The sequence below is a fragment of the Pseudophryne corroboree genome, chromosome 2 (genome assembly GCF_028390025.1).
Source record: "Pseudophryne corroboree isolate aPseCor3 chromosome 2, aPseCor3.hap2, whole genome shotgun sequence".
Lineage (NCBI taxonomy): Eukaryota > Metazoa > Chordata > Amphibia > Anura > Myobatrachidae > Pseudophryne > Pseudophryne corroboree.
The window spans coordinates 616295539-616321302 of NC_086445.1; the positions used below are offsets into that span (position 1 = coordinate 616295539).

Sequence of the window (25764 nt, forward strand, 5' to 3'; positions counted from 1 at the left end):
ATAAATATTTATATAAAAAAAAAGGGTTAGGGAAAGACACCTTAAAGAGAGACAGTTCTTCTGCATTCTCTCAGTCATCAGTCTACTAGGATCCATACAGCAGAATCTCAGGTGACAGTCCCCACAGCAAAAGGTACCAAAGTGACAGTCATGTCCAGGGTGCCAACCACCTCTGCGATCCTGATACCAGAGACAGTCTTCATCCCCGGACACTGAAAAAGAAAAAAGAAACAGATATGCTGAAATCATACACCACTGATGTAAGTTGCCAATACCTGCTGCTTTTTTCAATACATATTTTGCAAGAGACCAGATACCACATCATGTGATGAAGCTGGATCAGGAACCCATTGAAATGAATAGCAATTATGATAGGAAACCAATGCTGCATTCAGACTGCAAATGCCGGATCCTACCCGGTAAGACAAACGTGTACTTACCGGGTGGGATCCGGCATTTGCACTCCGCTGCTGGCTTTCCGACCCGGCAATATACCGGGTCGGTTGCCATAACAACGGAGCGCGCAGCAGCAGCAGGGGCGGGGGTGGAGGCGGCGTCGGGAGATGATCTCATCTCCAGCGCCGCCTCTCCCTATCTTGTGAATGGGAACCGTGTCGCATCGACACGGCTCCCATTCACACCGCACCTGACCCGGTAATCAACCCAGGTAAAACCCTTCTTTTTTACCGGGTTGATTTACCGGGTCAGGCGACCCGCTAAATCGGCCAGTGTGCTTTCACATCGCACACTGACCCGGTTCGACACGGCAATATGCCGTGTCGGTACCGGGTTATTTGTGCGATGTGAAAGGGGTTCAAGTAGAAAGTTGACCTATATAAGTCAGTGTGCATGCTTGTTTTTAAATTACATCAACACCATAAAGCAGAAGTGACCCAACAGATGAACGGCCAGGTCTCTTCTGAGTGAAAAACGATTTCTCTGACTTTTCGGGCTCATTGTCAGGATTGATTAGGGTTTTGTTCACATATTAATATGTGCTTTTTGGCGTAGAACAAAATACACTAGAATGGAAGTAATGTATTACTATGATATAACTTTGTCTTTATATTTCTATCAGTAAGGGATTGGATATGTAAAACAGTGAACTCATGCTGCTATCTATGATAAATTAGAAATTATGTATTACAGTGAATGTTGCACATTATTATATAATGAGATGGATGTTCAGAGTTGCTAGGTCAATGATTTAGGGCGGTATACAATTATTACTGCAGCTAATTTTTAACTTTAAAACCATTCATAAAGTTGTTGGTTTTTTGTTAAATGTTGTAATATACAGCAGCTGAAAAGTATTTTAAAAAATATTTAAATATTATATTATGCACATCTGCAGAATGGATCTCCTTGTCAAAAACTGGGGGGGACAGTGGGGCACCGCAGACGCATGTGATCTGACCATGCCAAATATATGGTTAATTGGCTAGCCCAGTGATTCCCAAACCTTTTTGAGTCACGGCGCCCTTGAGTATCAAAATTGTTTTCATGGCACCCCCAGGCATAAAGTTTCTTGATGAGAAATTAAGAATAAAAATATATAAATTGAGGAAATTGTGTTTATATGTCATCCTTAGGGTCAGTTTTGCGGTGAGGGACAAGACTCAATTCTGTTTGTCCACATATTTTGATTAAAAGCCACAGGCACTGGTTATGTCTATTACATTGACTATAAACTAATTTAATTGGTCCTGGGCCACCAACCCAGGGCACCCCTGCAAGTGCCGCGAGGCACCCCAGGGTGCCACGGCACACAGATCAAGAACCACTGGGCTAGCCTGATAATGACCACCAGACAAAACAACCTGTTTTTTTTTGGGAAGAAATTTGTTTAGGGCTAATTGTTTACGGGCCTTAAAGGGATGTGGTCAAAATACCGTCAGTCAGGATCTCGACAGTCAGAAGATAGTCAGCCAGTGGTGAATTTTTCTTTATGCATGTGAGGCACGTGCCTAGGGGAGCCACTTGATCTTGTTGGGGGCGCCACTTGGATGCTTGTTTTAATACTGTCAGTTAGAAATATACCAGTAACTACTAAATATTTCCACTTTACTGTACCATACACTATCTTGAAGAGTAGAAACAGATAGGACATGCAGAGACTGCCCCTATAAGTTGTCTTACTTAGTAAATATGGATACATAATAAAAAATAAAACAAAATGTCATAGTTCATGCATTTGTATTATTATATATATATATATATATATATATATATATATTATATAATTCTTATTCTTATTATTTATATTATGTTGGCAATCATTAAATGAGAACTTATAACCAATGAAAGTTTTGCCTAGGGGCACCCTGACTGCTAATTCCGCGTATGCCTTCCAGAATCCTGACACATGCTGGAAGTTCCGAATAGACTGCAGGGGGTGGGGGAGGATTGGGTTAGGCTGTGGGGGGTGGGGGAGGTTAGGGTTCGGCTGCGAGAGGACAGGACATTTAGGGTTAGGCTGCAAAAGGAGGAGGTTAGAGTTAAGATGTGGGAGGGGTGGATTAGAGTATCTATTAAATATTACAAGCAATAAGGTATGTTATGTATATTAATGGTCTGATTGTGTGCTAACTGTTCCTCCTTGAGGGATGGGAGTTAACGGGTAATCAGGGCCTATGTGATATCGGCTAGGTACTGACAATGGTTTCTTTCGTATTAGGCATTGCACCATTGTACTATTAATCCCAAACTGATACATTTATTGATGAATACATCATCAGAAATAAATCACCTGAGAAGTTAGAAGTTATCTTATTGGAAAGTGAAATGGATGCAAGTGGACTCTTGTTTACAAAGAAACAGAAAAATACCCACAATGGATGTCTTTTATTTAATCCTTTCAAAACAGCACACTTCATCAAGTCTAGGAAAAGATTATTCCAAAGAGGTAATAAACGAGGCAATCATTTGACATAAGATATTCAAAGCATAAACAACCCTTACCTACATCCATGTAATAAAGGAAAATAAAGGTGAAGAATAGCAGACAGCAAAGGGGGTTGCTATAGTATTAGTCTAAATTATAAAAATTAGCTAATATTGACCCCAAGAGGATATAAGGGCTAAACAACAATACATAGACTTATGCCTCAAAGCTGTAGTTTTCCCTAAGATATTGAAGAAGTGAGATAACAGACCACCATTCTCCTTGAATGAATTAGACAATGAGACCCTGCTTTGTACCACAAGGCCTCCCTCTTTGTCCAATTGAGTGATTAGTCCTCCCCCTCTATTTGAAATCATGGGTAGACATGGAATGTATAACTCTGCAATGTGAGATGTATTCCTGCTTTCAGTAGCTGGATGATACTGTATGTTATATGCTGGATAATTACAGCTGTTATTTAAGCTATTGTTCTCTCTTGCTGAATTATTAGAGCCGTATTTACCAGGAGTGGTGCCAGTATATATGTCTAAGTTCCTAGCACACTTAGATTAGATATGAAACAGACTGAAATACTGTTATATAGTTACTTCCTCATATATCCAGATAGCAGTTTTAATGCCTATCCCTGCATAGATATCAGGTTCGTATTGCCCTAGGCAGCACAGGTATATATTACCCATGCTTGTTTATGGCTTGTTCTTACACACTGGATTTTATATAAGTTGCCACTATTTAGATGTGTGATATTTAATTATTGGCAGGTAAACTTGGTCTATCCGATGCCCCAAATAGTTTCTCCTAGCAGGGGAGATGAACCACAGTATTCCGTGTGTCTCACATAAATCATAGATTAGACAGGGACAGACATTTAAGGATAAACCTCCCCTTCTCACATTCTCACATATATGAGGCCAGTATTAATCTATTTGTGCTAAATTTTAACCCCTATTAACACTTCAGAAAACACAGGACTTATATATACATATTAATGGCAGTACAGACAGCGCACAGCAATGCCTATGCACATTTCACTTTACTAAGCTTCGTCAGGGCTATAGTACACAGCGCCTGCCTCAGGAAGCATATTAATACTCTTTTGGAGCCAATCATAAGAGAATGGAATGGATTTGACCAATCAGTGGGTTGGACAAGAGATTCAAATCCCTGTCCGTTATATTAAGTGAGCGGCTTTGCAGCGGCCACTAATAATGGGCAGCTGCAGGGCGTCTCCTTTCCCTACCCATTACCGCTCAGTGAGTGGCTAGGTAACAGCTGTTACCTAGCCACTCACTGAGCGGTAATGGGTAGGGAAAGGAGACATTGCAGATTTGTTCTAAATATCCCTATTATGGTACTATTGAATAATTTACTAAAGAGGTGCTAAGAAGGGTTAACTATTTAGCATAATAGATCAACACTGGCTATATGTATGTGAGAAGGGGAGGCTTATTTCCCAGTGTCATGTTCTAATTCCCACATTGTTATTAAGCATATTATTGGAAGTTTCATAATTAATCAGTTATTTCTAACTCATTGTCGAATCTAGCATTATGTGTGATATACAGACTATTATGGTTTATTTCCCCAGTCAGGAGAGTGATATGGGGCACCAGAAAGACAGAGATTTATCTGATAATATTTAAATATCATACATCTTAATAGTGGTAACACAAAAAATCCAGCGTGTAAAAACAAGCCATTTATGAGCATGGGAGTGTACACCCGTGTTATTTAGGGCAATACGAGCCTGATATTCATATATGAACAGGCATTAAAACTGTTATCTGAACATATGAGGAAGAAATAACATGGCAGCATTTTAGTCTGCTTTAAATTTAACTAAAGGTTGGAAAGTATATAGATAAGTATACTGGCACCACTTCTGAACAAATATAGCTGAATAATCCAGCGATGGAGGCCAAGTAGTCCAATTAATAGCTGGAATTATCAAATATCCAGAAAGGAGTAACATATATCATCACCCAGTTATTTGATAAAATAAGAACATATTCCACATTGCTATGTTGTTCTAAACATCCCTGTTATACCACTATAAAGCAACAAATGTTACAATGTGATCACTGAATGAAGAATAAGCAAATATTATGCAAATACTACTACATTTGTAACCCTCTATACATATCACAGTCAGTGGATATTTGAAGAATTAGAACAGGTAATGGTAATCTGCGCACTGAGGTGTTAGGTGTCAGTTACGTCGGGGTGTGCAGCAGGTTCAGGGGTTGTCCAGTCCCTATTCATGCAATATAAAGAACTGATACACAATGCAAAAACAAAATGTAAGAAGTTGAACTGCGCTCTACCCCTGATGTTTAAAATCTCCACTTGTCTGAATCGGAGCTACCTGTGTTGTTTCTTAAATTAAGATAAATAATAATGCCAGTAGGTGAAAAAAAAGTATAACTAAAAGGTGTTTTATTAATTACTAATTGCACAGGGTGAGGTGTTTCCAAGGAAAGCCCAAATGCCGTCCTTCTCTTAAATGCAAGTCCAGCAATCTCTTTCTATTGAAAGTGTCCTTTTTGATGCACAGAGTAATGACTTTAAAATGTCCTTATCCTAGTGAAAATTTAAATTGAATAAATAGTCTTTGATCCTTAGTGAGGAAAAGAGACCGGCGTCCCGTGTCGCTATTGTGGTCTAGTGGATATAGGTCCTTACCGTTGCGGCCGTGTTCGTGAGGAGTCCGGGTGCGGGTCTGCGCCGGGATTCTGGAGGGGCTCTGGACTGGTCAGCTGATGGCGGTCAGCACTAGCTCACTCAGTTTGTCCTTGTACGGACTCACCGTGAGCCGGCTACCTTCCTCGTGCCGATCTTATGTCCGTGGAGAGGGTGCGCCGCTGTGGAACCTGTCCGGGAATCCACAGCGAGGCACACCAATCCACTTCTCGAGCCGCACCTGAAGTCTCCCTCCTCGCCGCCCGTCCGCCTGCACTCACTTACCCGTCTTGCTGCGCTGCTGCTGCTGCAAGCTCGTCGTCGGTGCTCTGTGGTTCCTCTTGTATCCACTGACCGCTTTGATGTAGTTGTTTTCCCTTCGTGTCCTCCAACGCGTTTCAGCCGGGTCTGGCCTTCCTCTGGGAGTTTGCAATTTAGAATGTCCATGCCTTGAGGGTTTTAAACTTGGTGTGGGGGCGGGATCTTCATTCATTCGTCCCTGTCTCAATCCCTGATTGGTTTTGCCGACTGTCCATCAAAAATGTCTAGCAGGCTGTATTGGCTGGTGGTAACATTGTATTCACTGAGAGTTGCTGAGTTCTCCATTTGTTTAGTCGTCTCCCATAGCAACTTGTAATAGGTGTGTTTGTCCTTAAAGGGTTAGAAGTGCTGTTAGCGTAATCGTGCTGTTACATTATCAATTAACTAGAAGATCTGCTTTGTCTGTTCCCTAGAAGTGGGATAAATGTTGTTCCTGTTGTAAAATCAAATTTCTGCGATGTTTAATGTCTACATTTTCCCTGCTGACACATTGTAGACTAAGTGATTCCTTTTGAGTCTGAATAATTTATGGCTTGATACAGATACTGTTGCCTTAGTGATTGGTGAAATAGTAAATATATATTAAACAGCAGAATAGTTTTACAATAATACTAGCTGAAAAAGATCGATAGATGGGTGTTGCATGACAGAAAGTTTCTCTTGAAATGGGGCTTAGTTAACCGAACCCTTACTTCCAATCCCCAGTTTAACCTAGTCAATTAAAGGGTTTGTTCCCTAAGTCCTTCTTGTATACTAAAAGATCATATGTGCTTCATTAGATATATTGTTCTACCCTGATGGAACCTGTCTTTTAAACTGCGGGTTAGTAGGTGAGGAGCAGAACTAATGTTAGTGTGATAGGTGTGACTTAAAGTATGCAGGAGTATTGCTGTTGTAAAGGTTACTTGGGTATAAAGAGGGGAGGGGAGGGGAGAGGGAGGGGGTTGTCTAGTGATGTGATAAACAAGAATAAAGAAGGACCCCGTGACATTCGTGGTTCACAGACCTTATTTGCATATGATAGACCTAATTTCATTGTCAAGGTTCAGGCCTTTGGGTGCGAGAGTACCTAGTGCTATAATTAAGCGGAGTTCTTCTTTGTTGATACTGTTTACATAATCGCCCCCTCTCCAGTTCTTCTTAACTTCTTTGAGCCCCACAAAGCTTAGCCCTGAGGGATTGGACCCATGGTGATCTCTAAAATGTACCGATAGAGGATGATCCTCTAACCCTTTCTTTATGTTGCGGATATGCTCTCCTATCCTTACCTTAAGGGGTCTGATGGTTCGTCCTATGTACTGCATTGGACATGGGCATTCCAGCATATAAATGATGCCCTTGCTGTGGCATGTAATTCTATCCCTGATTTTGTGGATTTGTGAATTGGATGTTGACTTTTTGGTAACTGTGGGCCTTATGCTCCTTGCTTTTGTCGTTTTGCATCCTATACATGTGCCACAGTGAAAGAAACCCCCTTTGTGATGGGTGTTATCTATGGTGGTCTGTACAGGTTTGGTCGGTGGGATATGACTGTGTACTAATTTTTTCTTGATATCTGGAGCCTTCCTAAAAATTACTCTAGGTTCTGCCGGTAGGATCTCTGATAAAGTGTGGTCTTGTAGGAGAATGGGCCAGTGTTTCTTCACGATTTTTCTTATCTGGTTGTCTTCTTTAGAATATTGTGTAATGAAAAGTGGATCGTTGTGGGTGACTTTGTGTCGGGTTTCTTCTTGTATTGTAGTAGAGGTGCCCTTTCATCTTTTCTAACTGTTTAAAAGGCCAATTGGATGGTTTCTAAAGAAGCCAACCAGATAAGAAAAATCGTGAAAAATATGTAAACAGTATCAACAAAGAAGAACTCCGCTTAATTATAGCACTAGGTACTCTCGTACCCAAAGGCCTGAACCTTGACAATGAAATTAGGTCTATCATATGCAAATAAGGTCTGTGAACCACGAATGTCACGGGGTCCTTCTTTATTCTTGTTTATCACATCACTAGACAACCCCCTCCCTCTCCCTAATTTCATTGTCAAGGTTCAGGCCTTTGGGTACGAGAGTACCTAGTGCTATAATTAAGCGGAGTTCTTCTTTGTTGATACTGTTTACATATTTTTCACGATTTTTCTTATCTGGTTGGCTTCTTTAGAAACCATCCAATTGGCCTTTTAAACAGTTAGAAAAGATGAAAGGGCACCTCTACTACAATACAAGAAGAAACCCGACACAAAGTCACCCACAACGATCCACTTTTCATTACACAATATTCTAAAGAAGACAACCAGATAAGAAAAATCGTGAAGAAACACTGGCCCATTCTCCTACAAGACCACACTTTATCAGAGATCCTACCGGCAGAACCTAGAGTAATTTTTAGGAAGGCTCCAGATATCAAGAAAAAATTAGTACACAGTCATATCCCACCGACCAAACCAGTACAGACCACCATAGATAACACCCATCACAAAGGGGGTTTCTTTCACTGTGGCACATGTATAGGATGCAAAACGACAAAAGCAAGGAGCATAAGGCCCACAGTTACCAAAAAGTCAACATCCAATTCACAAATCCACAAAATCAGGGATAGAATTACATGCCACAGCAAGGGCATCATTTATATGCTGGAATGCCCATGTCCAATGCAGTACATAGGACGAACCATCAGACCCCTTAAGGTAAGGATAGGAGAGCATATCCGCAACATAAAGAAAGGGTTAGAGGATCATCCTCTATCGGTACATTTTAGAGATCACCATGGGTCCAATCCCTCAGGGCTAAGCTTTGTGGGGCTCAAAGAAGTTAAGAAGAACTGGAGAGGGGGCGATTATGTAAACAGTATCAACAAAGAAGAACTCCGCTTAATTATAGCACTAGGTACTCTCGCACCCAAAGGCCTGAACCTTGACAATGAAATTAGGTCTATCATATGCAAATAAGGTCTGTGAACCACGAATGTCACGGGTTCCCTCTTTATTCTTGTTTATCACATCACTAGACAACCCCCTCCCTCTCCCCTCCCCTCCCCTCTTTATACCCAAGTAACCTTTACAACAGCAATACTCCTGCACTCTTTAAGTCACACCTATCACACTAACATTAGTTCTGCTCCTCACCTACTAACCCGCAGTTTAAAAGACAGGTTCCATCAGGGTAGAACAATATATCTAATGAAGCACATATGATCTTTTAGTATACAAGAAGGACTTAGGGAACAAACCCTTTAATTGACTAGGTTAAACTGGGGATTGGAAGTAAGGGTTCGGTTAACTAAGCCCCATTTCAAAAGAAACTTTCTGTCATGCAACACCCATCTATCGATCTTTTTCAGCTAGTATTATTGTAAAACTATTCTGCTGTTTAATATATATTTACTATTTCACCAATCACTAAGGCAACAGTATCTGTATCAAGCCATAAATTATTCAGACTCAAAAGGAATTACTTAGTCTACAATGTGTCAGCAGGGAAAATGTAGACATTAAACATCGCATAAATTTGATTTTACAACAGGAACAACATTTATCCCACTTCTAGGGAACAGACAAAGCAGATCTTCTAGTTAATTGATAATGTAACAGCACGATTACGCTAACAGCACTTCTAACCCTTTAAGGACAAACACACCTATTACAAGTTGCTATGGGAGACGACTAAACAAATAGAGAACTCAGCAACTCTCAGTGAATACAATGTTACCACCAGCCAATACAGCCTGCTAGACATTTTTGATGGACAGTCGGCAAAACCAATCAGGGATTGAGACAGGGATGAATGAATGAAGATCCCGCCCCCACACCAAGTTTAAAACCCTCACGGCATGGACATTCTAAATTGCAAACTCCCAGAGGAAGGCCAGACCCGGCTGAAATGCGTTGGAGAACACGAAGGGAAAACAACTACATCAAAGCGGTCAGTGGATACAAGAGGAACCCCAGAGCACCGATGACGAGCTTGCAGCAGCAGCGCAGCAAGACGGGTAAGTGAGTGCAGGCGGACGGGCGGCGAGGAGGGAGACTTCAGGTGCGGCTCGAGAAGTGGATTGGTGTGCCTCGCTGTGGATTCCCGGACAGGTTCCACAGGGGCGCACCCTCTCCACGGACATAAGATCGGCACGAGGAAGGTAGCCGGTTCACGGTGAGTCCGTACAAGGACGAACTGAGTGAGCTAGTGCTGACCGCCGTCAGCTGACCAGTCCAGAGCCCCTCCAGAATCCCGGCACAGACCCGCACCCGGACTCCTCACGAACACGGCCGCAACGGTAAGGACCTATATCCCCTAGACCACAATAGAGACACGGGACGCTGGTCTCTTTTCCTCACTAAGGATCAAAGACTATTTATTCAATTTAAATTTTCACTAGGATAAGGACATTTTAAAGTCATTACTCTGTGCATCAAAAAGGACACTTTCAATAGAAAGAGATTGCTGGACTTGCATTTAAGAGAAGGACGGCATTTGGGCTTTCCTTGGAAACACCTAACCCTGTGCAATTAGTAATTAATAAAACACCTTTTAGTTATACTTTTTTTTCACCTACTGGCATTATTATTTATCTTAATTTAAGAAACAACACAGGTAGCTCCGATTCAGACAAGTGGAGATTTTAAACATCAGGGGTAGAGCGCAGTTCAACTTCTTACATTTTGTGTTTGCATTGTGTATCAGTTCTTTATATTGATATTTGAAGAATCACTAATAGATTTGTTATATCACAGGTATTTATCAACTTACAGAATAAAGACTGCGTACCAGCATTTTCTTTTAAACCACTTTTATCCACAAACATTTATTTTGTTTTCTATACATTATTCTGTCTCTTATCAATTTTATACTTCCCTCTACATGACCCCCTGGAAACTAGGGGGACATATAATACATCATATGTGATGACAATAAAGAAACCCACATCACATATGGGTATTGAAATTTCTTCTTGATTTTATAAGATTATCAATAAAGCATTAATTATGTTATTTCTAAGAAAGAATAATTAATTTTCTTGTGGAAGGGAAAGAGTGCTGCTATTAAAAGTTTATTTTATTTTCTGTAAGTTTGTGTATGTATATTTAATCAACAAGCAGCACCACTCATATGCGCTTTATGTTGAAATATGTGCCTTATCAACATATATTATTATGCCATTAATATTCTCTGTATAATACTGACTATCAAATTCTGGTGCGGGAGTATCTCTAACTCAAAACAGACATGGAATGTGCCACATCTACGGGATTCCCCTAGAAGCCCCCAACAATCTCCAAACACTACAAAGTCTTACTATTACAGATGTTTCCATCACTTTAAAAGTCTGGGGCGCAAAACCTGCATCCCACTTGGAATTTACTTTACCTACTAGAAATTAATCCCTTAGTTTTGTAGAAAAATGGATTCCCAATCCCAATTAATTTTGCACAGCAGTGGGCTTGTGACTCACCCTCGTTCCCTTTAATGATCTCTATGCCAAGTTTGGTCTCCCATCCTATGATTGGTATAAGTACCTGTAGATCGAGCACTAGGTGAGGGATATGAGTAGCATCCCTAACACCGTTGTCTTACCCTATACCCAGGTTCTGGCTAGGTTGCCTGGTGCCTCCTAATGAGGGAGTATTACATTTTGTTACCGCCTTTTGTCTCTTACAGACCTACCGGATAAGGCCAATTCCAACTTCAATGGGAGAGAGACCTCCTCCAAACATGGTCATGGTGCACTAACTAGACTGAAATGCATATTAAACTGCTGAAAAGACTTTACCTAACCCATACAAAATTGCGTAAGATGTGGTCATCATGTTCTAAACTTTGTTGGCACCTCTTGTGGCATGGACAACGTCATCATATACACGGTCAGGAACTGCTCTGCCTTATGTCCCATCTGGACTGTTTTTACCACTTAATTAATGATTTTTTCCTTTCAAAACAGTTCATAACATTGCTTTTTTGTTATTTCTTAATTTAATATAGTTTAAAAGTATTTTTTAAAACACTTAAATATTATATTATGCACATCTGCAGAACGGATCTCCTCGTCAAAAACTGGGGGAAACAGTGGGGTGGTGCGGTCGCATGTGATCTGACCATGTCAGTTAAGTGGTTAAAACTTACACTTAGCCCCAACATGGTGCTGGCCCTGCTTCAGCATTACCCTCTTGCGGTCCATAAGTCAGGCCATTATGTCCTTGGACACATCCTAATATTTGACCTACAGTTTCAATAAAGCTCATTCCATCATCTGTCCATTGATGAGTAAAAGGCATTTCACATAATAGAGTGGCAATTTATGACTAGTTTCTTAGAACTTTGAGTTTGGGCCCAATATGCCTTCACAGAATTATGACATTTTACAAATCCTGCCACTAGGATCAGGATAAATGGGTCACTATCTAAATTCTTCACCATATCAAACAGCTTTAAGAGGGATGTCTGCTATATACTCTGATATTCATATTATGCATGGAAGCCCAAGTCTAAGTAAGTAGAATTCTGGGTTCAGGGAGGGAAGTGAGAACAAACTAGCTTTATTTGCTGATGACCTGTTGAATGCTTTAAGCATCTTTTTGCTCTCCCCCACCAAACTGACCACTATCAAAAATTTGGACAGCTCTTCAATTTCATAATATGTTACTCAGCATAACGGACACTAAGCTGTACCTTCATAAAGGAAAGTCTCCAGGAGACATTCTTCTTTATTTTATGGCATCCTTACCAAATTTGTTATTTCAGAATTATTACCCCAATGTAATGTTGCTCACTTTAATATTGCCCATATCTTAGCTTAAATAGGATTATAGAAACATAGAATTTGACGGCAGATAAGAACCACTTGGCCCATCTAGTCTGCCCCTTTTTTATTTTATCCTTTAGGCAATCTCAACCCTTTTTTAACCTTAATTCTTTGTAAGGATATTCATATGCCTGTCCCAAGCATGTTAAATTGCCCTACAGTCTTAGCCTCTACCACCTCTGATGGGAGGCTATTCCACTTATCCACTACCCTTTCTGTGAAGTCATTTTTCCTTAAATTTCCCCTGAACCGATTGAAAGGTAAATGTGGTCAATTAAACAAATACTTTTGGCTAGGCAAACGAAGATCTCGAAAAATGACTAGTGTTTTACTTACTACAACCACTGACTAGCAATATCCAGACTGAATTTTTCAAGTAGCGATAGGGGTCAATCCTATTAGCCGCAAAGTGGTCGATTGCTGTTGCAACAGCATAGAAATACCGGCGACTCACCCTTTGTGGCCCAACCTCACCCTGCACTTTCAGATTTATGTATGCAGCCCTATGGGTTTGCAAACAAAAATCTGTGAGTCCGGCGTTACCGTAAGGGCGGCGTACAGGCACACTTACTTGCACCGCAAAGGAACTTGTAGCTATTAGGATTAACCCCTTAGAATACTGAGGAAGGAAAGTCTGCCTTTTAGATATTACATCCTCTAAAAGTGTAAATACCGGAGTTCTACAATTGACTTTTTTTGTGGGTGTTAGAGGGGGCCTGGTTGCAGGGAGAGAAGCAAATAAGGATAGTAATATTCTGTCCCTCCAAACATAGCGCCATTGTTATGGGAATGGAAGGGGTCGTCTATCGTAGGCCAAGTACAGCAAAGTGTGTGAGTTTGCATAATTGCAAACCCACTTATACACCTGTAGCCTAATCAATAGTGAATAAGTGAAGGCTGGTGCTAATACTGTATAGGCTAATGATGATGACGTTCGCTAGCTAGCCTTTTCTGATTGGCTGATTGTGAATTCAACTCCGAAGTGGGTAGGTTTTCTTCATTGATTGTGTTTATATATTATATTATTTTGTGGAAGTATCGTAATTTTTTTTTTTTATTTTTTTTTTAGAGGTTCACACTTATGTGATACCGAATATTATATCTGCTGTGTTATACAGGGAATTTACTTAAAGCAGACCAAACACCTAATGTGTATTTTGATAGCAAGACACACGATGAAAAAAACGTTACTTGTGCTAGTGATCTGGTTGGGTGTTTGTGTGCCTCGCCGGAGAGATAACAATTCCACATATATCAAAATTTAATTTATCAAGATTGCGTTCTTTCCTAAAAGACAGATTATATAAGGGTCTTCATGTGGCCTACCTAAAAGTCTATATATAAGGACAATAGGCATATAAGTTTTCACAGCTCCAGACATTATCGGTATTTTAAATAAAGCCGTTATAGCCGGATTTATTCAGTATTTTTTTTTAGCTGACTATATTACATGAAGATGCCAAGAACATGCTGAACACTGTAATGCTGTTATAAATACCTCTATTCAGCTACAGGAAAGCAACAAATGAAACAACTTCTAACTACTGAAATAGGAATCCATAAATATCAGATATAACATTGTTACATTTGTTGCCACCATCAGACATCACTGCTAGAAATAATAAGAATTTACTTACCGATAATTCTATTTCTCGGAGTCCGTAGTGGATGCTGGGGTTCCTGAAAGGACCATGGGGAATAGCGGCTCCGCAGGAGACAGGGCACAAAAGTAAAGCTTTTACAGGTCAGGTGGTGTGTACTGGCTCCTCCCCCTATGACCCTCCTCCAGACTCCAGTTAGGTACTGTGCCCGGACGAGCGTACACAATAAGGGAGGATTTTGAATCCCGGGTAAGACTCATACCAGCCACACCAATCACACCGTACAACTTGTGATCTAAACCCAGTTAACAGTATGATAACAGAGGAGCCTCTGAAAGATGGCTTCCTAAACAATAACCCGAATTAGTTAACAATAACTATGTACAAGTATTGCAGATAATCCGCACTTGGGATGGGCGCCCAGCATCCACTACGGACTCCGAGAAATAGAATTATCGGTAAGTAAATTCTTATTTTCTCTATCGTCCTAAGTGGATGCTGGGGTTCCTGAAAGGACCATGGGGATTATACCAAAGCTCCCAAACGGGCGGGAGAGTGCGGATGACTCTGCAGCACCGAATGAGAGAACTCCAGGTCCTCCTTTGCCAGGGTATCAAATTTGTAAAAATTTACAAACGTGTTCTCCCCTGACCACGTAGCTGCTCGGCAGAGTTGTAATGCCGAGACCCCTCGGGCAGCCGCCCAAGATGAGCCCACCTTCCTTGCGGAATGGGCCTTAACAGATTTAGGCTGTGGCAGGCCTGCCACAGAATGTACAAGTTGAATTTTGTTACAAATCCAACGAGCAATCGACTGCTTAGAAGCAGGTGCACCCAACTTGTTGGGTGCATACAGTATAAACAGCGAGTCAGATTTTCTGACTCCAGCCGTCCTTTAAATGTATATTTTTAAGGCTCTGACAACGTCCAACAACTTGGAGTCCTTCAAGTCGTCTGTAGCCGCAGGCACTACAATAGGCTGGTTCAGGTGAAACGCTGATACCACCTTAGGGAGAAAATGCGGACGCGTCCGCAGCTCTGCCCTATGTCGAATGGAAAATTAAATAAGGGCTTTTATAAAACAAAGCCGCCAGTTCAGATACTCTCCCGGCCGAAGCCAGGGCCAGTAACATAGTCACTTTCCATGTGAGATATTTCAAATCCACATTCTTTAGTGGTTCAAACCAATTGGATTTGAGGAAATCTAAAACTACATTTAGATCCCACGGTGCCACCTTAGGCACCACAGGAGGCTGTATATGCAGTACTCCTTTGATAAAAATCTGGACCTCAGGGACTGAGGCCAATTCTTTTTGGAAGAATATTGATAGGGCCGAAATTTGAACCTTAATAGATCCCAATTTGAGACCCATAGACAATCCTGATTGCAGGAAATGTAGGAAAACGACCCAGTTGAAATTCCTCCATCGGAGCACTCCGCTGCTCGCACCACGCAACATATTTTCGCCAAATACGGCGATAATGCTTCGCGGTGACTTCCTTCCTTGCCTTTATCAAGGTAGGAATGACTTCTTCTGGAATGCCTTTTCCTTTTAGGATCTGGCATTCAAACGCCATGCCGTCAAACGCAGCCGCGGTAAGTCTTGAAAAAGACAAGGACCCTGCTGAAGCAGGTCCCTTCTCAGAAGTAGAGGCCACGGATCGTCCGTGACCATCTCTTGAAGTTCCGGGTACCAAGTCCTTCTTGGCCAATCCGGAGCCACTAGTCTTACTCCTCTTTGCCGTATAATCCTCAATACCTTTGGTATGAGAGGCAGAGGAGGAAACACATATACCGACTGGTACACCCAAGGTGTTACCAGCGCGTCCACAGCTATTGCCTGCGGATCTCTTGACCTGGCGCAATACCTGTCCAGTGTTTTGTTGAGGCGAGACGCCATCATGTCCACCATTGGTTTTACCCAACGGTTTAATAGCATGTGGAAAACTTCTGGATGAAGTCCCCACTCTCCCGGGTGAAGGTCGTGTCTGCTGAGGAAGTCTGCTTCCCAGTTGTCCACGCCCGGGATGAATACTGCTGACAGTGCTATCACGTGATTCTCCGCCCAGCGAAGGATCCTGGCAGCTTCTGCCATTGCCCTCCTGCTTCTTGTGCCGCCCTGTCTGTTTACATGGGCGACTGCCGTGATGTTGTCCGACTGGATCAACACCGGTCTTCCTTGAAGCAGAGGTTCCGCCTGGCTTAGAGCATTGTAGATTGCTCTTAGTTCCAGAATGCTTATGTGAAGAGACTTTTTCAGGCTCGACCACACTCCCTGGAAATTTCTTCCCTGTGTGATTGCTCCCCAGCCTCTCAGGCTGGCATCCGTGGTCACCAGGATCCAATCCTGCATGCCGAATCTGCAGCCCTCCAATAGATGAGCCTCCTGCAACCACCACAGAAGGGATACCCTTGTCCTCGGCGACAGGGTTATCCGCAGGTGCATCTGAAGATGCGACCCTGACCATTTGTCCAACAGATCCCTTTGCATGGAATCTGCCGAAAGGGATTGCTTCGTAAGAAGCTACCATTTTTTCCCAGGACTCTTGTGCATTGATGTACAGACACCTTTCCTGGTTTTAGGAGGTTCCTGACCAGGTCAGATAACTCCTTGGCTTTTTCTTCGGGAAGAAAAACCTTTTTCTGAACTGTGTCCAGAATCATCCCCAGGAACAGCAGACGAGTTGTCGGCATTAATTTGGATTTTGGAATATTCAGAATCCATCCGTGCTGCTTTAGCACCTCTTGAGATAGTGCTAAACCCATCTCTAGCTGTTCTCTGGACCTTGCCCTTATTAGGAGATCGTCCAAGTATGGGATAATTAATACGCCTTTTCTTCGAAGAAGAAATATTATCTCGGCCATTACCTTTGTAAAGACCCGAGGTGCCGTGGACAAACCAAACGGCAGCGTCTGAAACTGATAGTGACAGTTTTGTACAGCGAACCTGAGGTACCCCTGGTGTGAGGGGTAATTGGAACGTGGAGATACGCATCCTTGATGTCCAAGGATACCATAAAGTCCCCTTCTTCCAGGTTCGCTATCACTGCTCTGAGTGACTCCATCTTGAACTTGAACTTCTTTATGTACAGGTTCAAGGACTTCAGATTTAGAATAGGCCTTACCGAGCCATCCGGCTTCGGTACCACAAAAAGAGTGGAATAATACCCCTTCCCTTGTTGTAGAAGAGGTACCTTGACTATCACCTTGCTGAGAATACAGCTTGTGAATGGCTTCCAAAACCGTCTCCCTTTCTGAGGGGGACGTTGGTAAAGCAGACTTCAGGAAACGGCGAGGTGGCTCTGTCTCTAATTTCAACCTGTACCCCTGAGATATTATCTGCAGGATCCAGGGATTTACCTGCGAGTGAGCCCACTGCGCGCTGTAATTCTTGAGACGACCGCCTACCGCCCCCGAGTCCGCTTGCGAAGCCCCAGCGTCATGCTGAGGCTTTTGTAGAAGCCGGGGAGGGCTTCTGTTCCTGGGAAGGAGCTGCCTGTTGCTGTCTCTTCCCTCGTCCTCTGCCTCGTGGCAGATATGAATAGCCCTTTGCTCTCTTATTTTTAAAGGAACGAAAGGGCTGCGGTTGAAAGGTCGGTGCCTTTTTCTGTTGGGGAGTGACTTGAGGTAGAAAGGTGGATTTCCCGGCCGTAGCCGTGGCCACCAAATCCGATAGACCGACCCCAAATAACTCCTCTACGCATCGCCTGTCCACTGTCGTGTCCATAAAGCTCTTCTGGCCGAAATGGACATAGCACTTACCCGTGATGCCAGTGTGCAGATATCTCTCTGTGCATCACGCATATAAAGAAATGCATCCTTTATTTGTTCTAACGACAGTAAAATATTGTCCCTGTCCAGGGTATCAATATTTTCGATCAGGGACTCTGACCAAACTACCCCAGCACTGCACATCCAGGCAGTCGCAATAGCTGGTCGTAGTATAACACCTGCATGTGTGTATATACCTTTTTGGATATTTTCCATCCTCCTATCTGATGGATCTTTAAGTGCGGCCGTCTCAGGAGAGGGTAACGCCACTTGTTTTGATAAGCGTGTTAGCGCTTTGTCCACCCTAGGAGGTGTTTCCCAGCGCTCCCTAACCTCTGGCGGGAAAGGGTATAAAGCCAATAACTTCTTTGAAATTAGCAGTTTTTTATCGGGGCACCCCACGCTTCATCACACACGTCATTTAATTCTTCTGATTCGGTAAAAACTACTGGTAGTTTTTTCACACCCCACATAATACCCTGTTTAGTGGTACCTGTAGTATCAGCTAAATGTAACATCTCCTTTATTGCCAAAATCATATAACGTGTGGCCCTACTGGAAAATACGGTTGATTCGTCACCTTCACCACCGGAATCAGTGCCTGTGTCTGGGTCTGTGTCGACTGACTGAGGCAAGGGGCGTTTTACAGCCCCTGACGGTGTTTGAGGCGCCTGGACAGGCACTAATTGAGTGTCCGGCCGCCTCATGTCGGCAAACGACTGCTTAAGCGAGTTGACGCTATCCCGTAATTCCACAAATAAAGGCATCCATTCTGGTGTCGACCCCCTAGGAGGTGACATCCTCATATTTGGCAATTGCTCCGCCTCCACACCAATAACGTCCTCATACATGTCGACACACACGTACCGACACACAGGGAATGCTCTATACGAAGACAGGACCCACTAGCCCTTTGGGGAGACAGAGGGAGAGTCTGCCAGCACACACCAAAAAGCGCTATATATGACAGGGATAGCCTTATGATTAAGTGCTCCCTTATAGCTGCTTTTATATTAATATATTGCCATTTATTTTGCCCCCCCTCTCTGTTATACCCTGTTTCTGTAGTGCAGTGCAGGGGAGAGACCTGGGAGCCTTCCTGACCAGCGGAGCTGTGACAGAAAATGGCGCCGTGTGCTGAGGAGATAGGCCCCGCCCCTTTTTCGGCGGCTCGTCTCCCGCTATTTAGTACATTTAGGCAGGGGTAAATATCTCCATATAGCCTCTGGGGCTATATGTGAGGTATTTTTAGCCTTTTTAAAGGTTTTCATTTGCCTCCCAGGGCGCCCCCCCCCCAGCGCCCTGCACCCTCAGTGACTGCCGTGTGAAGTGTGCTGAGAGGAAAATGGCGCACAGCTGCAGTGCTGTGCGCTACCTTAAGAAGACTGCAGGAGTCTTCAGCCGCCGATTCTGGACCTCTTCTTGCTTCAGCATCTGTGAGGGGGCCGGCGGCGTGGCTCCGGTGACCATCCAGGCTGTACCTGTGATCGTCCCTCTGGAGCTTCATGTCCAGTAGCCAAGAAGCCAATCCATCCTGCACGCAGGTGAGTTCACTTCTTCTCCCCTCTGTCCCTCGTTGCAGTGATCCTGTTGCCAGCAGGAATCACTGTAAAATAAAAAACCTAAGCTAAACTCTCTAAGCCACTCTTTATGAGAGCCACCTAGAATTGCACCCTTCTCGGCCGGGCACAAAAATCTAACTAACTGGAGTCTGGAGGAGGGTCATAGGGGGAGGAGCCAGTACACACCACCTGACCTGTAAAAGCTTTACTTTTGTGCCCTGTCTCCTGCGGAGCCGCTATTCCCCATGGTCCTTTCAGGAACCCCAGCATCCACTTAGGACGATAGAGAAAATCTAGCTGTTATTTATAAACAGAATAATGCTGCATTCACACCGCAAATGCCGGGACCTACCCGGTAAGACAAACGTGTACTTACCGGGTGGGATCCGGCATTTGCGCTCCGTTGCAGGCTTCCCGACCCGGCAATATACCGGGTCGGTTGCCATGACAACGGAGGCCGCAGCAGCAGCAGGGGCGGGGGTGGAGGCGGCGTCGGGAGATGAGCTCATCTCCAGCGCCGCCTCTCCCTATCTTGTGAATGGGAACCGTGTCGCATCGACACGGCTCCCATTCACACCGCACCTGACCCGGTAATCAACCCGGGTAAAACCCTTCTTTTTTACCGGGTTGATTTACCGGGTCAGGCGACCCGCTAAATCGCCCAGTGTGCTTTCACATCGCACACTGACCCGGTTCGACACGGCATATTGCCGTGTCGGTACCGGGTTATTTGTGCGATGTGAAAGGGGTATAATAGTTCTAAAAACATTACAGGCAAAAATCATCATACAGAATAATAAAGTTTTTTTTATGTACTCTCTACATTTTATTCTATCTCTATCAATTTTTATACTTCACTTTGCATGACCCCATACTTTAGGGGGACATATAATACATCATATGTGATAATATCAAATAAACACATATCACATATGGGTATTGGATAAAAAAGAAAAAAAATTCTTAGATTTTTATAAGGTTTGTCAATAAAGTATTTATGCTATAGTCTTCAAGAAAAATTATATTACTGTTTGTGGAATGGGAAAGAGTGCTGCTGGTAGAAAGTTGATTCCATTTTCTCTCTTGAAATTTCTGTATGCATACTGAATCAACTAGCAGCACCATTTACTCGTATTTAATGTTAAAATATTCCCTTATTGTAAACATAAAAAATTACGTGATATACATTCCTAATAGACTTTTCAGTAATAAATATCCTGGTGCGGGAGTGTTTTTATTTCTAAATTCCATTATTTTTAATGTCTGCAGGAAATACCTATGGACCTGATACAGAGTTGGATGAAATACCCGTTTTTGCAAATGGCTGAAGTTGTGACGCAGCGGCTGCGTGTGACATCACACAGCTGCCGCGACCCACCTCAGCAATGGTCCATACACACCTGCATTGTCTGGACCGCACCCCTTAAATGGAGCGTCAACACCTACAAAAAACGGCATTCCCACCCGCATCAGGTCTGACACTGCATTCTGAAGAAAATGCCGTTTAGGGACTTGCACATGTGCGTACCGGCGTACATGCAAAAATCACTTAATATATATTTTTGCACACTTGTGACACGTCTGAATTAGGCCATAAATGTATTATTTGATCATATTACTGAGATTAAGGATAATTTGCTGGTTAGGGCCTCAGGCTGCTCATCGCTGCCTTACATGATGACACAGCTTATTGTTCCTTTGTGCACTGATTTTGCACACAGCTGTATCCTCCTATCTGTTGTGTGTGTGTGTACAGACAAGAAATCCACTGAGAAAAGAATAGATTCTCTGTGATGGTGGTTACTAGCTCTAACTCCTTAATGGTTACTTATGTTAATAAACATTGCCTGCACTGAAGATGTTACTGCAATACTGTAGCTATGTGTGTTTTGTAAACAATAATCTCAAACAAGCGTAAGCACTAGTGGGTTTTAATTTATTAATGAGCAGAAGATTATTAATGAGAAGAAAATTCTCACTGTCTCTGTGCTTTTATTTATTCAGATATACTTCCTATACAGTGTAGCAATACATATAGGGGGGTCAATCTGAGTTGATCGTAGCTGTGCTAAATTTAGCACAGCTATGATCAGGAACACAGACATGCGGGGGGACACCCAGCATAGGGCTAGCCCACCCCGCATGTCAGTCCCTGCCCCGTCGCTGAAGTATAAAAGCATTTTGTACTTCAGTAGTAGCTCCCGGCCAGCGCAGCTTTTGCGCACTGGCCAGGAGCTACTTGTCGCTGCCTGGCTCGCAGCGGCTGCATGTGACGTCATGCAGCCGCTGTGGCCCACCCCCCACACGGTCCAGCCATGCCTGCATTGGCCGGACCATGCCCAAATGCCACCGTGCTGCCCCCTCCTGCCCAGCGACCGCCTCTGGCCGTCAGACATGCGCCAGCAGTTCTGACCTGATCGCTGCACTACAATAAACTGCAGCGAGCAATCAGGTCAGAATGACCCCCATAGTACAAAATGAAAATCAACTGATATGGGGGGTATCTAATTACCCACGGCCGATGACCGCAGAGAATTGTATAGCCAGGGGCTATCCTATTAGCCCCGAAGCAGCGGCCTCCTCCCCCTGATGCCAGCTTTATTCCTGATCCCATGTGTTTTTCGCAAGATCGCAGGCTGTTTTCGGCAGATGAAAATGGCCTGTAATAGGATACCGCGATAATGACCATTAATCACGATATCCGGCTGTTTTTACCCACCGAAAACAGATCACCTGCAATTGGATACCCCCCAATGCCTCTAACAATTTTAGTGCAAATTAGATTTTTATTGCGTAACAAAAATTAATACATAACAACAGTACTTTGTACGAACAGCAGAAATAGATAGGAAAGGCAGGCCTGGACCATGCACGACAGTCTATGGGATAACAGATCTACAGCACACAGATATAAAAACCTTAGTGAACAACAATCCCAATAAAAAAACATGAATAAACACAGCCAATAACGAAAAAAGTTCCTGCGCACTAGAAAGGGTATATAGCACACCTTATTCAGTGTTATCAAATCATAAACCAATCTTTCTAATCATATGAAAGATGCTTTCTTCCAAACAATTCTCTCCAAATATATATAAAGAAAAATAAGAATTTACTTACCGATAATTCTATTTCTCGGAGTCCGTAGTGGATGCTGGGGTTCCTGAAAGGACCATGGGGAATAGCGGCTCCGCAGGAGACAGGGCACAAAAAGTAAAGCTTTAGGATCAGGTGGTGTGCACTGGCTCCTCCCCCTATGACCCTCCTCCAAGCCTCAGTTAGGATACTGTGCCCGGACGAGCGTACACAATAAGGAAGGATTTTGAATCCCGGGTAAGACTCATACCAGCCACACCAATCACACTGTACAACCTGTGATCTGAACCCAGTTAACAGTATGATAACAGCGGAGCCTCTGAAAAGATGGCTCACAACAATAATAACCCGATTTTTGTAACTATGTACAAGTATTGCAGATAATCCGCACTTGGGATGGGCGCCCAGCATCCACTACGGACTCCGAGAAATAGAATTATCGGTAAGTAAATTCTTATTTTCTCTATCGTCCTAGTGGATGCTGGGGTTCCTGAAAGGACCATGGGGATTATACCAAAGCTCCCAAACGGGCGGGAGAGTGCGGATGACTCTGCAGCACCGAATGAGAGAACTCCAGGTCCTCCTTAGCCAGGGTATCAAATTTGTAGGATTTTACAAACGTGTTTGCCCCTGACTAAGTAGCCGCTCGGCAAAGTTGTAAAGCCGAGACCCCTTGGGCAGCCGCCCAAGATGAGCCCACCTTCCTTGTGGAATGGGCATTTACATATTTTGGCTGTGGCAGGCCTGCCACAGAATGTGCAAGCTGAATTGTATTACACATCCAACTAGCAATAGTCTGCTTAGAAGCAAGAGCACCCAGTTTGTTGGGTGCATACAGGATAACAGCAAGTCAGTTTTCCAGACTCCAGCCGTCCTGGAACCTATATTTTCAGGGCCCTGACAACATCTAGCAACTTGGAGTCCTCCAAGTCCTTAGTAGGCGCAAGGCACCACAATAAGCTGGTTCAGGTGAAACACTGACACCACCTTAGGGAGAGAACTGGGGACGAGTCCGCAGCTCTGCCCTGTCCGAATGGACAAACAGATATGGGCTTTTTTGAGAAAAAAAAACCCACCAATTAGACACTCGCCTGGCCCAGGCCAGGGCCAAGAGCATGGTCACTTTTCATGTGAGATGCTTCAAATCCACAGATTTGACTGGTTTTAAACCAATGTGATTTGAGGAATCCCAGAACTACGTTGAGATCCCACAGTGCCACTGGAGGCACAAAAGGGGGTTGTATATGCAATACTCCCTTGACAAACTTCTGGACTTCAGGAACTGAAGCCAATTCTTTCTGGAAGAAAATCGACAGGGCCGAAATTTGAACCTTAATGGACCCCAATTTGAGGCCCATAGACACTCCTGTTTGCAGGAAATGCAGGAATCGACCGAGTTGAAATTTCTTCGTGGGGCCTTCCTGGCCTCACACCACGCAACATATTTTCGCCCCATGTGGTGATAATGTTGTGCGGTCACCTCCTTCCTGGCTTTGACCAGGGTAGGAATGACCTCTTCCGGAATGCCTTTTTCCCTTAGGATCCGGCGTTCCACCGCCATGCCGTCAAACGCAGCTGCGGTAAGTCTTGGAACAGACATGGTACTTGCTGAAGCAAGTCCCTTCTTAGCGGCAGAGGCCATAAGTCCTCTGTGAGCATCTCTTGAAGTTCCGGGTACCAAGTCCTTCTTGGCCAATCCGGAGCCATGAGTATAGTTCTTACTCCTCTACGTCTTATAATTCTCAGTACCTTAGGTATGAGAAGCAGAGGAGGGAACACATACACCGACTGGTACACCCACGGTGTTACCAGAACGTCCACAGCTATTGCCTGAGGGTCTCTTGACTTGGCGCAATACCTGTCCCGTTTTTTGTTCAGACGGGACGCCATCATGTCCACCTTTGGTATTTCCCAACGGTTCACAATCATGTGGAAAAACTTCCCGATGAAGTTTCCACTCTCCCGGGTGGAGGTCGTGCCTGCTGAGGAAGTCTGCTTCCCAGTTTCCATTCCCGGAATGAAACACTGCTGACAGTGCTATCACATGATTTTCCGCCCAGCGAAAAGTCCTTGCAGTTTTTGCCATTGCCCTCCTGCTTCTTGTGCCGCCCTGTCTGTTTACGTGGGCGACTGCCGTGATGTTTTTCCCACTGGATCAATACCGGCTGACCTTGAAGCAGAGGTCTTGCTAAGCTTAGAGCATTATAAAATTACCCTTAGCTCCAGTATATTTATGTGGAGAAAAATCTCCAGACTTGATCACACTCCCTGGAAATTTTTTCCTTGTGTGACTGCTCCCCAGCCTCTCGGGCTGGCCTCCGTGGTCACCAGCATCCAATCCTGAATGCCGAATCTGCGGCCCTCTAGAAGATGAGCACTCTGTAACCACCACAGGAGAGACACCCTTGTCCTTGGATATAGGGTTATCCGCTGATGCATCTGAAGATGCGATCCGGACCATTTGTCCAGCAGATCCCACTGAAAAGTTCTTGCGTGAAATCTGCCGAATGGAATTGCTTCGTAGGAAGCCTCTTTTCCTGGTTTTAGGAGGTTCCTGACTAGCTCGGATAACTCCCTGGCTTTCTCTTCCGGGAGAAACACCTTTTTCTGGACTGTGTCCAGAATCATCCCTAGGCACAGCAGACGTGTCGTCGGGAACAGCTGCGATTTTGGAATATTTAGAATCCACCCGTGCTGTTGTAGCAGTATCCGAGATAGTGCTACTCCGACCTCCAACTGTTCCCTGGACTTTGCCCTTATCAGGAGATCGTCCAAGTAAGGGATAATTAAGACGCCTTTTCTTTGAAGAAGAATCATCATTTCGGCCATTACCTTGGTAAAGACCCGGGGTGCCGTGGACAATCCAAACGGCAGCGTCTGAAACTGATAGTGACAGTTCTGTACCACGAACCTGAAGTACCCTTAGTGAGAAGGGCAAATTTGGGACATGGAGGTAAGCATCCCTGATGTCCCGGGACACTATATAGTCCCCTTCTTCCTGGTTCGTTATCACTGCTCTGAGTGACTCCATCTTGATTTGAACCTTTGT

At 43.7% G+C, this 25764-nt stretch overlaps 1 protein-coding gene across 1 annotated transcript in view; it reads right to left on the reverse strand.

Moving 5' to 3' along the window:
- The window catches only part of SHISA4 (shisa family member 4), a 168283-nt gene that overhangs the window by 15105 nt on the left and 127414 nt on the right, over positions 1–25764 (reverse strand). The window contains exon 2 of the mRNA XM_063954811.1: positions 41–212. Within this exon, the coding sequence (XP_063810881.1) occupies positions 41–212 (172 nt within the window). The remainder of the gene's footprint in view (positions 1–40; positions 213–25764) is intronic.